Source organism: Perognathus longimembris, chromosome 26, assembly GCF_023159225.1.
Source record: "Perognathus longimembris pacificus isolate PPM17 chromosome 26, ASM2315922v1, whole genome shotgun sequence".
Lineage (NCBI taxonomy): Eukaryota > Metazoa > Chordata > Mammalia > Rodentia > Heteromyidae > Perognathus > Perognathus longimembris.
Genome location: NC_063186.1, coordinates 864,035 through 879,324, shown reverse-complemented (window position 1 = coordinate 879,324; position 15,290 = coordinate 864,035). Strand labels below are relative to the sequence as shown.

Here is a 15,290-nt window from a genome sequence, read left to right as displayed (position 1 = left end):
GAAGATCCTAACTTCTTGTCTAGCCAGAAGCAGAACCTCTGTTATTAAGTTAGGAAATCAGAAATTAGGTATCAGGTCATATTCAGAATTAAAGCTTACCTTTGCTTAGCCCATCTGCCTCTCCACTGGTACAGCTCCTTCCAAGTTTCACAGGTGTACTAGGTGTACTGTTCAGAGTACAGTCCTTGTGTTCCTGGGTGAAAAGGCATTTTTTTTCCTTAATAGTTCCATCATCAGTTTTAAAGAAATGTAAACAGAGGGACGAGATAACAAACAGTACAAGAAATGTATCCAATGCCTAATGTATGAAACTGTAACCTCTCTGTAATTCAGTTTGATAATAAAAAAAATATATATATATGTAAAGAAATGTAAACAGATCCTACATTTACAGTGTCTTAGTTTGGGTAATAAGGCTTACTTTTAAATCACTTCCTGATTCTAGAACAGTAGAGGTTAAAGGTAGATGAACAAGAATGTACAAATTAGCTGGGCACTGGTGGCTTGGCACCTGTAATCCTAGCTACTGCAGAGGCTGAGACCTGAAGATCACGATTCAAAGCCAGCCCAAGCAGAATGTCCATGAGATTCATTTCCAATTTACCACCAAAAAGCTGGAAGTGGAGCCATGGCTCAAGCGGTAGAAAGCCAACTGACAGACAGCACTCAGACCCCAGGTTCAAGCCTCAATAAGCAGTACACACAAAAAGAATGTTTAAATATAATAATTAACGTAATAAATAAATATAAATGTGATACTTTCATAAACATCTTGTTAAGACCATTAAGCACATTTCTTCAATTATTAGATTATTATCAATTCCTTGGCAATAAAAGCTTTACAGTAAGAGAAATGTCACACAAAATGTATTTACTAATACTTTACCTTCTTCTGTTGATTCTTTTTAACTCTTTCAACAGGAAGAGGGCTGCCATCATGAAAGTTGGTAAGAATTACTGCAATGGCTGTTAGAGTTTTACCCTTTAAAATATTTTTTTAAAAGATATGGTTAAATTCTGAAACACAGTTGACCAAAAGCAGTCCATATCTAATTTGAAAACAAAGTAAATATGAAGGTATATGTTTATTACACCAAATAATAGACATGTTAATAAAAATAAGTATTTCACTTCATTAAGAAATAATTTCCCCCAGGTGATTATTAGGAATTACTAAATGATTTACTGTAAAATACATGTATCTCTGAAAATAACTTTCCTGAATGACTACAATTCTAAGATTCTACATTTATCTTTGAACTATCAGTTTTATTATGCAAACTATTCACAACCACTGCCATGAAATTCAGAGCTAATTTTAAGTGAATAGTAATTCCAGTGTGCACATGAAGGTAATCATTTCAGTAAATCTGATTTGAAAATAGTACCAAAAATTAAACACCAAAATTTATCAGAAGCATAAAGGGTGAGGTAAGTCTTGTGCATTTTTCTTAAGTGGAAACCAACTAATATTTTCAAACTGTTCTACAATGGAGTTCAGTAAAACCATATAAATAAGTCTCTGGCAATTTTAAAGCAGAGTAAAAAGCACTTTTCAAAGTGTGGTTCCCACACTCCTAGGTGGCTCCAGGACCCTTTCACAATAAGATAAAAGCTGTTTAGAAGGCTTGGTAAGACAGGCCTTATTTGGAAGCCATCTGCAGTACTGTTATGGAAGGCACTGGTGGAGGAGTGCTGGCGTCTCAGCATGAAAGCAGAGGCAGTTGGCACCAAACCACACACTTGTCATCGTGTTCTCAATGCCTATACATACTCACAGAAAAATGAAAAGGCCAGTTTCTCTTAGGAATGTTCTCAATGAAACAAATTTTAATACCTGTTTAGTTATTCTGTGTAACAAAACAGGAAGTATACATAAAATACTTATATAGATGTACGAGTGTTGGTTGGAGTAAATCACTGGAGACTAAGTTGTAACCTCAGCTAGTCATTCTTTTCATACAACCATTTTTTTTTAACAAAAAGCTGGCAACTTTAATTGCTCACAAGTGGGTGTCTCGAAAATATTTTCCTGATAATGAACAAAGTGAGACTGTTACTTTAGGAAACAGCAATTTGTGGATGATAAAATCTGAATTGCCAATGAAAAATTAGAACTCTGCGAAACTTTTATACTTTTATTAACACTATGAATATGAGAGCTTCCAAAGTATAACTGATTTTCTGGTAAGATCAGATCAGCAGTAATGGTTAAAGAAGGGCAAGTTTCTGATACTGTATGATGAAATGTAACAACAACTGCAGACCCATACACAGTGAACCAATGTTGTCTACGTAAGTGATAGAGGTTATAATATCATGCTTAGGTAAAACATGCACTCAAAGTACAGGATAAAGACCTGGATTTTAATGGAAGAGTATAAAAAGTTCACTCTTAAGATCTGACGTTCCAAATCAATTAATATTTATTGGATGTTAGTGTCGCATTAAAGAAAGCATCTACTAATTACCAAAAAATTGTTAGAATACTTTTTCCAACTACATAAGCATAATGGACAAATTTTCTTCATGTACCTCAACCAAAAATAATACAGTCACAACAGATTGAATAAAGAAGCAGTTATGGTAATTCAGCTGTCATCTTTTGGCTGAAAAATCAAAAAATAATTTTAAAAATATAAAAGTTTCAGAACTCTCACCAAAATTGCTATCGTTTTTTAATAGTTTGCCTTTCATTTAAATATGCTATTTATACTAACAATTCAGGAGTCTGGTATCAGTGTTTACTAATATTTTAAAATATTTCTTTCAATGCCTAATATTATAAATATTAACAGGTATCATTCACAAAAATAAAATCCCACAAAAGGGGGCTGGGGATATGGCCTAGTGGCAAGAGAGCTTGCCTCGTATACATGAGGCCCTGGGTTCGATTCCCCAGCACCACATATATAGAAAACGGCCAGAAGTGGTGCTGTGGCTCAAGTGGCAGAGTGCTAGCCTTGAGCAAAAGGAAGCCAGGGACAGTGCTCAGGCCCTGAGTCCAAGGCCCGGGACTGGCCAAAAAAAAAAAAAAAAAAAATCCCACAAAAATAAAATACCAAAAGGTATAAAAACCACTGGACTAATGATTCATAAATATCTACTAAATATTCTTATGTGTCATAATATTTGTGACAGGATACAATTTTACAATACACTGAACTCAGGGCCTTGCAATAATGTTCTACCACTGAGCTAACCTCCTTCTGTTTTCACTGTTTTAAAGGAAGCTTATAAAGAGGAAGAGTGATCAATGGCAATGTGCTACAAGCACCATGCATGAAGGCAGCCAAATTCTTTGGGCCTCAGTTTCCTTACCTATAAATTAAGCATAATAATACCAACCTTGATATACTGCTGCTCAAATGGAATTTCTTACAATAAATCATTCAGCATAGTGCTTTGCACACCAAAATCACGCAATAGTGATTTTTTTTTAAAAAAAGCTTATAAATAACAGGTTACCCTGACTTTCAAAAGAAAACTGAGAACATATTTTTACCGTTACTATTACATAATTGTTCTTTAATTAAAAAAAAAACATTATTTTAAGTAAAAACCACAAAAAAAACCTTCTACCCTGTAAAAGCTTAATTTGAAAGTGGCACTTATCTTTCAAGTTCAAAATAACGTCCTACAAGCATACTGTCATAAAATAAGAATTCATTAACTTGGAAAAAAATATAATTACCAAACCCATATCATCAGCTAAAATCCCTCCATGGACATTCTCTGGTCGGTCCTTCTCAGAAAAATTCGTAATTGTATTATAGTATAAGTCATTTCGCTGTTCCCAGAATGGTGGAAGGTCTTTACTATTTTCTCGTGAAATCATCCAAGACAGAGCTTGTTTCTGATGTGGAAGCAATGGTGTTTCAACAGCCTACAAATAAAATATCCAGGGTAGTCAGCCCCTTCTCCTTTCACATGCAGAGTTTGAGTTGATCTTATTTAAAACACACACACACACACACACACACACACACACACACACACACGTGTTTTTAAATCCTCAAGTTTAAATAGAAAAAATTGTTTCTATACCTCAGCTGGTTCCATCTCATGAGTTTTATCATCTTCTTTTAAATCTTCAAACAATTTATCAAATTCTGTTTTAAGCTACAATAAACAAGAAATCTCAGTAAGCAAACCAACTAAAGTGATATTTTCACTTATTCCAGATTACAAATCATGTAATTTAGCTAACAAGTCAAATGCCAAGAAGCACACAAGTTACTTCTTTAAGGCCCAACAACGGCTACTGAATGTTAAATAGGTGATTTGGGAAATATTAAATTATATACAGAAAAATGTAAGAAAAAAGTTCACAGGGGCTAGTGATGTAGCACTGCTAGAGCACTCATCTACATGGGAAAGGCCCTGATATCAACCCCAGCACTGTAAACAGACATTGAGAGGGTGACAGAATACACACACAGGCAACTTGTAAGTCCAGGGGGGAGGAGTCTAATCACTTGTCACACATAAACCTGTACGTTTAGGATAAGCCCTGTATCATTTCTAAAAACTAAGGAACTAAATTTGGATGGTCTCCAAAGATTTTTCTGAAACTAATATTCAGTGTTTCTACTAATCATAATCAAATTACTTCAACAGTCTCTCAGGTATACCTCACTTTTTCCAAGCCCTTATTAACAATAAGAAACCAGCTACATCCTACAGTATATGAGGCCAATTTATTGTTATGCTGATTTACTGGTCATTTAAACTTTTTTTCTTTTGGTGCCAGTACTAAGGCTTGAACTCAGGATCTGGGCACTGTCCTTTTTCACTCAAAACTAGTACTCTTACCAGTTGTGCCATAGCTCCACTTCACAATTTTTACTAGCTTAACACTTTTCTGCCTGCATTGCCTTCAAACTGAGATCTTCAGATCTCAGCCTCCTGAGGAGCCTGGCCTCATTTCAACTTCTGTAGCCCAATTTTACAGCAACACACATTTACTGTAATTACTTTTGAAATTAACACATGAATGCACAGCAGAAGCCTAGAAGCCATGAGGTAGCTCTGGTTTGCCCACCAGACACAGGCTCAAAAGCCCTTGGAACAATACATGGGGAAAATGCTGACCACAATTAGAGACAAAACGAATAACTGGTTGAAAGAGACATCAAACAAGTTTTGATATTATTTTTTAAATTGGTCCACATTTATTTATGCATTTTTCACCAGAATAGTATCTTAGATTACAAATCAAAGTACAAACTATTTTTACCTAAGATATGCATGGAATACAAAAGCATTACATACACACAAACATATGCATGCTTTTATGTATGTAATGATTGCATATGAACAGACATATAGTCAGCCCTCCTTTCAAAGATCAACCAGCTACAGATCTAAACTATAGTTAGGCCTGCAATGGTCTTGTCTGAACACATAGCATACTCTCCTATCATTCCCTGAACAGCACTGCCAGTACATTAGTAACGTAAGCAATCTAGAAATAGTAGAGTCCAGTATATGGGAAGATGTGCATGGGTTATATACAAATGCTATTCCATTTTGGATAAGGGACTTGCGAATTGTGGAACCATTCTGTGACTATCAAGGGATGACTATACTTTTTACCAAGGCTTTCTAGATAATGTTTGCAAGTGAAAATATATATACTCCAGCTACTATATGATGTTTCATTATTATCTCAATAACATATCTGAAGATCATAATTATTAATCCCTATGTATTTACCTATTTTTTAAACACCACTTTCAACATTTAAAATTCACTTTTAGATTACCATACAAAATAAGAGACGCCAGGCACCAGTGGCTCACGCTTGTAATCCTAACTATTTAGGAGGCTGAGATCTGAAGATCTTGGTTCAAAGCCACCCTTAGCAGAAAAACCCATGAGACTCTTCTCCAATTAACCACTAAAAAGCAGGAAGTGGAGCTGTGGCCTAAGTGGTAGAGTGCTAGCATTGAGCAAAACAGAGCTCAAGGGCAGCACCCAGACCCTGAGTCCAAGTCCCAGGACCAGCAAAAAATAAAAATAAACGAACCTGTTCAGTTGTCATCTGTACTGCAGCATGAACTGGCATACTATAGCTTGGTCCAGCTCTTCCAGAGTTCCAACCACTTTCCAAACTGAATCCTAAAGCTATAATTTATAAATGGAAACAACAAAATCACCAAATGAAAGAGAAAGAAATAAGAAAACAAGAAGCTTACTAATAGATTAAAAATTCCCAAAGAGAATTTCCAGTAGTAGAGTACCTGCCGAACACAGGTGAGGCCCTAAGTTCAAATCCCTAGAACCATGAAAAAGAAAAAAACAAGTTTAGGCAAGTTCTTTATCACTACGCTACAATTCTAGGCCTAAAAAAAAGTTTTAAAGTTATACCCAGGTGTGGTGGCTCTTGCCTGTAATCCTAACCACTCAGGAGGTGGGATCAAGGGGATTGTGGTTCTAACCTAGCTCAGGCAGAAAGTTAGACAGATACCAACTCAACCAATAAAAAGCTGGATGAGGGGAGAGGGTACATGCTTGTCAGTCCAGCTATGCAGGAAGTATACATAGGAGCATCCTACTCAGAGCCTCAGAAATGTAAAATAACAGCAAAAATTTTAAATAATGGATCATTTTGTAAAAAGCCATATTGTTAAAATAATTCCACATTATCTGAATAAAATCTTTTCAACAATTCTTTTTCATTTCCTATTGGAGATTTTTTTTCTTTTAAAATTAAAAAGAACATTCAAATCATGATGTTAGCACTGGAGGGAACTAAGGGAGATACATGGGATTTCCTACAAGTTGTTAGGTCACGCTTACAACATTCTCATTTCAATCAGTGAGAGCAGATATATGATGAGGATTTACTAAGACTGCAGGCCTAGTGACAACACAGCCCCTGGATTTTGTATGAGTACTCTGTGATGTTTGCACAATGACAAAACCATGAAATGATGCATTTTTTGGGGATCTGACCCACTGTTAAATGATTCTTAACTATATTTCAAAAGAAAGACAAAATTTTAAAAGTCCAGGTATTTCCTCAGAAGACTAAAAAAAGTTTATAACCTGAAGCTTTCAGAACAAGTTTAATTTGACCAAACTCAAGAGAACGAATGTTTTGTAAACCTTTCATCTTACAATGTCAAAATAATATTAAGCTAAATCCTAAACTTACTTTTTGGTGCTGGACCCAATTTAAATCCATGTTTCTTCAACTGATCTAAAACTGCTTTTCTATTTTCTTCTTTTCCCCAAAAGGTCATATGCAAGGGCATGGTAAAAGCATTGTTCGCACCAAAAGGAACTACCCTGTTGTAGTTAGGAGAGAAGAAAGATGAAAAATTAGAAGGTTTTTTTTTAAATTCTAATTAAGAATCTGTTAAATATTCCAAGTGTACCATTCACATGCTGCATGAGAATGAAATAAAAAGGGGGTAGCTGGGAAGACTCAAAAGATCAAAAGAGGAAAAAAACAATCAGCAACCATCAGAAGGAAACATGTTTTCTACAACATATAATACCAGATGAAACTGAGAAAATGGGATAAAGTAGTGTTAAAATACAAAGAGAGCTTCTATAAAAACAAGGCTGTCAAATAAATATGAGTAAATTTACTAGAGAAAATGAAGCTCAGGATAACAGAACCATTAGGGGAACAAGTCACTCTGCCAAGAGAACAGGGATTGATTTGTAAGAACTTTATAAGAATTCACTAAAAATTTCCATCCCCATGTCCAAAAGTCGTGAAAGGAGCAAGAAGATAAAAACCAACGGGTGGGCATTTATTTACTCTTCAAATCCATCTGGGAGCAGGATATGAATATCTTAGGCATTAGGACTGATGCATGAACAGCCCACAGACTTAAATGAAGAACATTAAACACAAATGCCTAAAATAAAATAAAAAAGAAAACATAACCAGAAAGTTTTAAGAAATGAAAAAGCAAGCTGATGGCTCATGCTTGTAGTCCTAGCTACACATGAGGCTGAGAGCTGAGGATCATGATTCAAACCCAGTCAGGTAGACAATTCTGAGACTCTTATCTCTAACCAGCAAAAAGCAGGAGGTGGAGGTGTAGCTTAAGTGGTAGAACACCAACCTTAAGCAAAAAAAAAGAAAAAAAACACCAAGCCAGAGTGCAAGGTCCACAGTACCAGACCCCCCAAAATAAAAATAGAAATGAAAAAACAAGTGGTAGAAGAGCGAGAAAAATATAAGCCCTGGCTGCAAGAATAGCTACTTCCAAGTTACAACAAACTGATGCTGTGCAGAAATGAGATCTTCCATTTACCAAAAAAAATCTTCACGAGTAGCTTTTACATTTAGAGAACATTATGTAGAAAATACAAAATGTCTAGATTTAGACCATGAAAGTAAAAAGTTATTAAACATGGTACAGGCAAAATAAACCTCACCTAGGGCTGGGAATATGGCCTAGTGGTAGAGTACCTGCCTTGCATTCATGAAGCCCTGGGTTCGATTCCTCAGCACCACAGATACAGAAAAAAACAGAAGTGGCGCTGTGGCTCAAGTGGCAGAGTGCTAGACTTGAGCAAAATGAAGCCAGGAACAGTGCTCAGGCCCTGAATTCAAGCCCCAGGACTGGTAAAAATATATATATATATATATATATAAATTAAAATAAACCTCACCTACCCCATATACTAGGCTCCAGTTGTTCAACCTCTGATTTAAACAAACACCCCACAATTCCCAAATGAATGCACCAAAAAGACTTGAGGAGATGGATTATACTTCCAAGTATGGGAAACCAAAGTCTATTTTTGTCCATGATGATAATTTAATAGGAAAACAAGGGACAGATGTTTGATGACTGGAAAGCAGCAGCCAATAAGGGAGTTGAACATATGTCTAGCGGTAGTGATAAAAGATGGCATGGATCATTATGGCTGAAAGAAGCAGCCCTAGTAAGTTCAAGGATAACTACCAATCACAATTATCAAAACTAAACTCTGAAAGTACCTTACCCTTCCACTTGTGCCAATTTGTTGTCCATGATAGAGGCCAAAGCAGCTGCAAGATCTTTCTTTAAATGGCCAACCTGATTTCCATTCACATTGTTCACTTTGATCGCATTCTTATCATAGGGGTTATTGGGCTCTCGTTGTAATGCGACCATTTCATTATTATTAACCTAATTAAAATATGAACCAACATTGTTATATTATAAATACAAACACACAATCAAATAATAGTTTTGCCTCAGTCTCAGATTTCTGTGCTAAATATTACATAACAACAAAAACTTGGACTTTACTTAGAACTATTAAGGATATAAACGATTTTTCTCCTACATGACTGTTCTAATTATATTCACTGAGAAGCTAATAAATCCTTAATATTTAAAAGTTACAGTTAAATCTAATTAATAGATCCTTACTACCTGAAATTTCCAACACCCTAAGGTGCTTACTATAAGCCATGTACTGTTCGAAGTATACTGACTGGCTGCACAGATAGAGTTTTGAAGTCCTCAAAACCATCATTATTCCCATTTTATATACAAAGACACTAGAGCATAGAAAAGTTGAGTAACTTGCCCAAGGTCACAAATCTAATAAGTAGCAGAGCTGTGATTTGAACCCAAAGCAGATTGGTTCCTAAGCTTCTCCAGAATCTAAAAAAGGAGGAAGAAGCATTTTTAAGTCACAATGGAACTGCATGAGGAAAAATATATCTAGCCTCCAACTCATGTCATTCTGTTTCCACTTAATTGAAAACTGAGGAAGAGGCATTAAAAACAACAGAATCGGGAGTTGTGCAAAATCTTCTAGAAAAGCTGGTCACTGATGACTCTTGCTTGTAATCCTAGCTACTTGGGAAGCTTCGATCTGAGGATTGTAGTTCAAAGCCAGCCCTGGTAGGAAAGTCTTTGAGATTCTTATCTCCACTAAACTACCAAAACCGACAGAAGTGGAACTGTGACTCAAGTGGTAAGGGAGCTAACCTTTAGAAAAAGAAGCTCAGGGATGGTGCCCAGGACTAACATGTACACATTCACATACAAACACATACAATAATAATAGTAGTGAAATAAAACAAAAACAGAAATGTGTGCTCAGATGCAGAAGACAAAGTCATTTTCTACATTTAGCACATAGAACCTGTGCATTGAGGACAAATCTTTGAACCTTCTACAGCTTCATTTTCTCAGTTATGCAAAGAGTAACAGATAACCTTTACCTCAGAATTACCATAAGAATCAAATGATAAGACAGGCAAAAGTGGCCTGTATACCATAAAAGCATGATACAAACGTAAAAGATGAGCCAAAGAAGTAATTTGTCTATTGCCTTACTTGAAGTAAAATAACTGCATATTCTTGTTTTACAGGTTAATACTATTAATGCATTACTACTTTATTTAGTATCTACTTGTATACTCACTACTCCTGTGTAATAGCGTAGTCCAACCACATGACCTCTCAATGTTCCAAATAAAACTGAATCTAGCTCTTCATCACTGGTTAGGAAGTCATCTGGAGGAATAATATCTTGAAATTCAAACCGTGGGAAGAAAGTTGGATATGAGAGGCGTGGAAAATTTCCATGGACTCCATACTGGACAGTCTGCAAGTACTTCCAAACAGGATCCCTGTTGTTTTGGTTTTTTTTTTTTTTAGAAAAAGGCACAGAAAATTTATAGTATTAACCAACTATTTCTCAAAGACCATACGTGGGCCAATCGTACTACAGACCAGCAATTTCCTCACAGTATTTTAGCAAATGAAGTCCTATGTGGAAATCTTGGTAACCGAATAACTCCTCCAGCTAAGAGTGGAACAGAATGAGTGGAGGCAGGCATCCATTCAGCACTGCCTCTTCGACCACTGCCCCTATTCAAAACAAAGAGACAGATACCTGGTTCACAGATCTCTTCCGTAGGGAAGATCATCTAGTTCGGAGGGAAGGTATATGCCAAAAATTTCAATGACAACTGATCTCCAGAGACTCACAAAAATAATTATTATAAGTGTTTTTGCCTTGTCAGATAGTACACCTAACATTCCAGGAACAGAAGAGGTCTGATTCGGGCATCCAAACTATGACATCATGGGACATTGACCTCAAACCCCCATACCATCCCCCCCCCCCCGCACTGTGGGTGGAAAGGTAAACCCGCTCTTTAGGGATAACTATTGCAGAAATGGGCCTAAAACCACTCAGGACGACGAAAAGCGAGACCGCTGCTGGAAGCCCTGGGGAAGTTTCCCTTCCACAAACAACAGCCCGTCCGTTCCCGGCTGGGTTTCCCGGGCTCCACTTTGCGCCTGTGGGCGGGCGTGCCGGGGCTTGGGCTCCGGGCCCGGCGCTCTCCCTCAGCATCCTTGCTCAAGGCCGGCCCTCTACCACCTGAGCCACAGCTCCACCTCCGCTTTTCTGGAGGCTCGCTGGAGAGCCGAGTCTCAAGGACTTGCTGCCCGGGCTGGCTTCGAACCGCGATGCTGACATCTCGGCCTCCGGAGCAGCCCAGACCACGGGCGTGAGCCGCCGGCGCCCGGCGCCTCCCCGGCTCCCCGCAGGTCTGTGCCCGCGGGCCCGGGGACGGCTCGGCGGGCGCGCAGTGGGCGTCCTCACGGCGGGCGTTCAGCGGCCCACGACACCCGAGCCCCCGCCCCTCCGCGGGCGGGCTCCCCTCGGCCCCGTCACGGACCGCAGCCCGAACCCCACTCCCGTTTCTCCGAGGCCGCGCGCGCGCGCGCCGCGGACGACCCCGAGCCGAGCCCGCCCGGGGGGCGCGGATGAACCGCAGCGAAGGTCAGGTTCACGCGGGGACGCCGCCAGGCCCAGCCCCTTCACCTCTTAAACATCCACGACATGGCGCTGAGCGGGGTGACGACAGGCTCGCCCGCAGCCCCGGTTCTTCCCCAGCGGCCTCGAGGAGCCTCCTTCCGGGCCTCGCAGCCCAGCAGCCTCCGACAGGACGGGAACGCCGGGCCGAGGACGGGGACGCGGCGCGTCTCCTCAGACGTCGACGCCGTCTCCGGCTAGCAACAATCCGAGAGACCAGCGACGCTGTGTGATTGGCACTCGGGGCGTCCAATCGCGAGGAGGATGCTGAGAGGCGGAGCCAATCAGAGTGCCGAAGGGAGTGAAACTCCGCCCCGCTCTGATATTCAAAGGAGGTGGGCGGGGCCGGAGCCGCCGGGGAGGTTCCATCCGGGTTCTTCCCCGCCCCCCGGGCGGCGCGCGGGAAAACCACGCGGCGAGTGAGCGCGCCCGGCGGTGCCCGCAGGCCCGGCGCGGGCGTGCGGTGCTCCCTCGGGCCTCCTCCGCGGCTAGCCCGGCCCGCGGGCCCTGACGCCCCCGGCCCTCATTGTCCCCTCATCCGCCGCGCTGCCTGGTGGGGTCTCCCGTGGCAGGGGCGCCGCCTTCGGGGACCCCGGGCGCTGTGGGCCGACGCCCGGCCGGGGCTTCGGGCGGAGCCTGGCTGCGTGAGGGCCCGCGCCTTCCGAAGCCTTCCCGGGGCCCTGGCGGTTCCCTTCACGCAGCTCGTTGGCTTCTGTGGTTGTTATTTATTTGCTTTACGGCGTTTTCACGCCTCGGGCGGGCGGGCGGGCGTGGCTGACCGCGGAGGCCCGGCGCGTGCCGCGGGCCTTGAACGTGGCGACCCCTCCGCACCCGGCCCCGTCCTCACCCCACCCCGCCCCCAGGCCCCGGCGGGCGCGCCCGGCAGGACCCGCGGCCGCCACCCCCACACGGTAGCCGAGATCTGAGGACGGGAGGTCGAAGCCAGCCCAAGTAAGAAAGTCGTGAGGCCCTTAACCACCTCCCATTAACCAGCCCAAAGCCCAGAGCGGAGGTGTGGCTCAGGGGGTGGTAGCCTGAAAGCGCCGAGGCCCTGAGTTCAAGCCTCAACACCAGCACGCACGTGCACGCACACACACACCCCACAACTTGATGTGTGCAAATATATTTGTGCAATAAGTACTGCAGCAGAGCATGAGAGGTGGCCAGCAAGGTCAGAAGTGGCTTCAGAGGGGCTTTTGTTCACTAAACTCTGAAGATCTGCTAGGAAGAGAGGTGGGACCACAGGTGTAGGGAGTGTGTGCATGCACACCTGTGACGTGGGTGAAGGTGTGAAGCTTGAGATGGAGTCTTGGAGCACACCAACCACGTGTGAGTTGCAGCCCTAACTCCACCCCCCCCCCATCGATAGAATAACTTATTTGTGCCACCAAACAAAAGAATGTTAATAGCATAACCACATTTCAGGCATTTTACTTTCCCAATAGGAGGCAAATGGCAATGCAGGTCAACCTTTGGTGTGCTGATTCAAAGTACATTCTTGAAACATATGCCAGAAAATGTACAGGTTTATAAAGTTTTATGTGTGACATGAATGAGGCCATGTTCTTTCAAATGAGAGAAAAAAATCCAAATAGGAAATTATGTTTCAACGCTAAAGATATTTGAATAAGAACTGTCTCAAGGCTAAAGAACTTGGCATATGAAGCAAAATGAGCTGTTTCGGTTAAAACTTCTCTCCCTGTGGTCAGGTATTTTGCATTCCAGAACCACCACCAGCTGAACTTCAAGCCCCTTTCATATAACCATTCTTTGTTATTTTTGCTTTTAAAAAATAAAGTACAATATGTACTTGTTTGGTTAAAACGTTGCAGCAGTTATCATACTAGATCCTGTTTTCTGAAAAAGGAACATTTGTAACTGGAAAAGGAGCTGCAGAATGGCAGGTGCTGTGGATAAATAAGCAATGCCACACAGAGAGGAAGGGAGGCCAAATTTCACCGGAATGCCTGCTCTATGGTTAAAAAAAAAAAAAGGTGTAATGTACAACCATTGGACATTGGAATCCGGAAAATAATGGTCCTATCTAGGCTTTAAAATTTTTATTCTGGGGGGCTAGGGATATAGCCTAGTGGCAACAGTGCCTGCCTTGGATACACAAGGCCCTAGGTTCGATTCCCCAGCACCACATATACAGAAAATGGCCAGAAGTGGCGCTGTGGCTCAAGTGGCAGAGTGCTAGCCTTGAGCGGGAAGAAGCCAGGGACAGTGCTCAGGCCCAGGACTGGCAAAAAAAAAAAAAAATTTATTCTCCCATCTGTGTGGAGAATGGATTACAGAGGATAAGAACAGAAGCAGTTGATAACTGGAGAAATATTGTGCCTAGGTATGAAATTATGAGGAGGTGATAAAGCTAAGGAAACCAGTAGAGTTCACTGGAAGATTTGGGTGAGAGTGATAAAGAAGAAGAAGAAATCCAAAACTACTGTGTCGGGCTGGGGATATGGCCTAGTGGCAAGAGCACTTGCCTCGTATACTTGAAGCCCTGGGTTCGATTCCCCAGCACCACATATACAGAAAATGGCCAGAAGTGGCGCTGTGGCTCAAGTGGCAGAGTGGTAGCCTTGAGCAAAAAGAAGCCAGGGACAGTGCTCAGGCCCTGAGTCCAAGGCCCGGGACTGGCAAAAAAAAAAACAAAAAACTACTGTGTCTAACCCACCTCCCAGCTAGCAAGACTATTACATATCTGCAACCTTTAGGTAAACTGATGGTGTCACATGCTGTGTGATTCAGTGAGCATGAACTCCAGGAATGGTATATTCAACTCCTTGTGGTAGGTCCCCTTTTTCCCACTCTAATCTCGTTTCTCCTGTCATTTCCCAATCCACCCTCACTAATGTCTCTAAAAACAATGGGTATTTTCTTGTATAACTAAAAGGCTATTATATCACTTAGCAAAGTTATTCATACATTTATCCTTAGTGTCTTTTGTTAGCTAATGCATACTCAATTATTTAAATTGTTTCTTATACTTTGCAAAGTCAGATTTGGAAAACTTTGGGAGAAAAAATAACTTAAAGAATCTGAGTACTTGAAAGTCTAGCTTCACTACAAAACCTCAAGTTTTTATTAAAAACTAAGAAAATTGAGAAGAAAGTTTAATGAGTTTTGACTTGTTTTTCTTCTTTCACCCAAAAGCAGGTTAAGGATCAATTTGCCAAGAAAATGTCCTAGGTAAAGGCCCAGAGTGCCATCACATAGTGGGTCACAAAGGGCAGAGTGACACAAAGCAGTTTCTGGAGATCACTATAAAGTTGTGCCCAATTTCCCAGACCACAGGCCCATGATTCTGCAGATCTTACGGCCAGCCTCGGAGACAGAAATATGCCAGAGCAGGAGAGGAATAAGAGAAGTGAGGAGGCTCTGTTTAGGGTACAAAGGTGACCTCTAGAATCCAGGGGAGTCCCCAGGACTTGGCTGCAGCAAATGGAGGTTGGAGGCCTTCCTCAGGTCCTGGTTCTAAGCAGCAGCAG

The 15,290-nt window shown here is 41.2% G+C and overlaps 1 protein-coding gene across 6 annotated transcripts in view; it reads right to left on the bottom strand.

Moving 5' to 3' along the window:
* Nucleotides 1–11,988, bottom strand: part of Hltf (helicase like transcription factor) — a 32,810-nt gene extending 20,822 nt beyond the window's left edge. For all 6 annotated transcript variants that reach the window (XM_048334680.1, XM_048334684.1, XM_048334683.1 and 3 more), the window contains exons 1-9: nt 11,809–11,988; nt 10,396–10,603; nt 8,977–9,143; nt 7,163–7,296; nt 6,032–6,129; nt 4,048–4,122; nt 3,695–3,886; nt 887–982; nt 100–193 (exon numbers count right to left, since the gene is read on the bottom strand). In XM_048334680.1, coding sequence (XP_048190637.1) covers nt 100–193; nt 887–982; nt 3,695–3,886; nt 4,048–4,122; nt 6,032–6,129; nt 7,163–7,296; nt 8,977–9,143; nt 10,396–10,603; nt 11,809–11,828 — 1,084 coding nt within the window. In that variant the 5' untranslated portion in view covers nt 11,829–11,988. The remainder of the gene's footprint in view (nt 1–99; nt 194–886; nt 983–3,694; nt 3,887–4,047; nt 4,123–6,031; nt 6,130–7,162; nt 7,297–8,976; nt 9,144–10,395; nt 10,604–11,808) is intronic.
* Between the last annotated feature and the right edge of the window lie 3,302 nt (nt 11,989–15,290).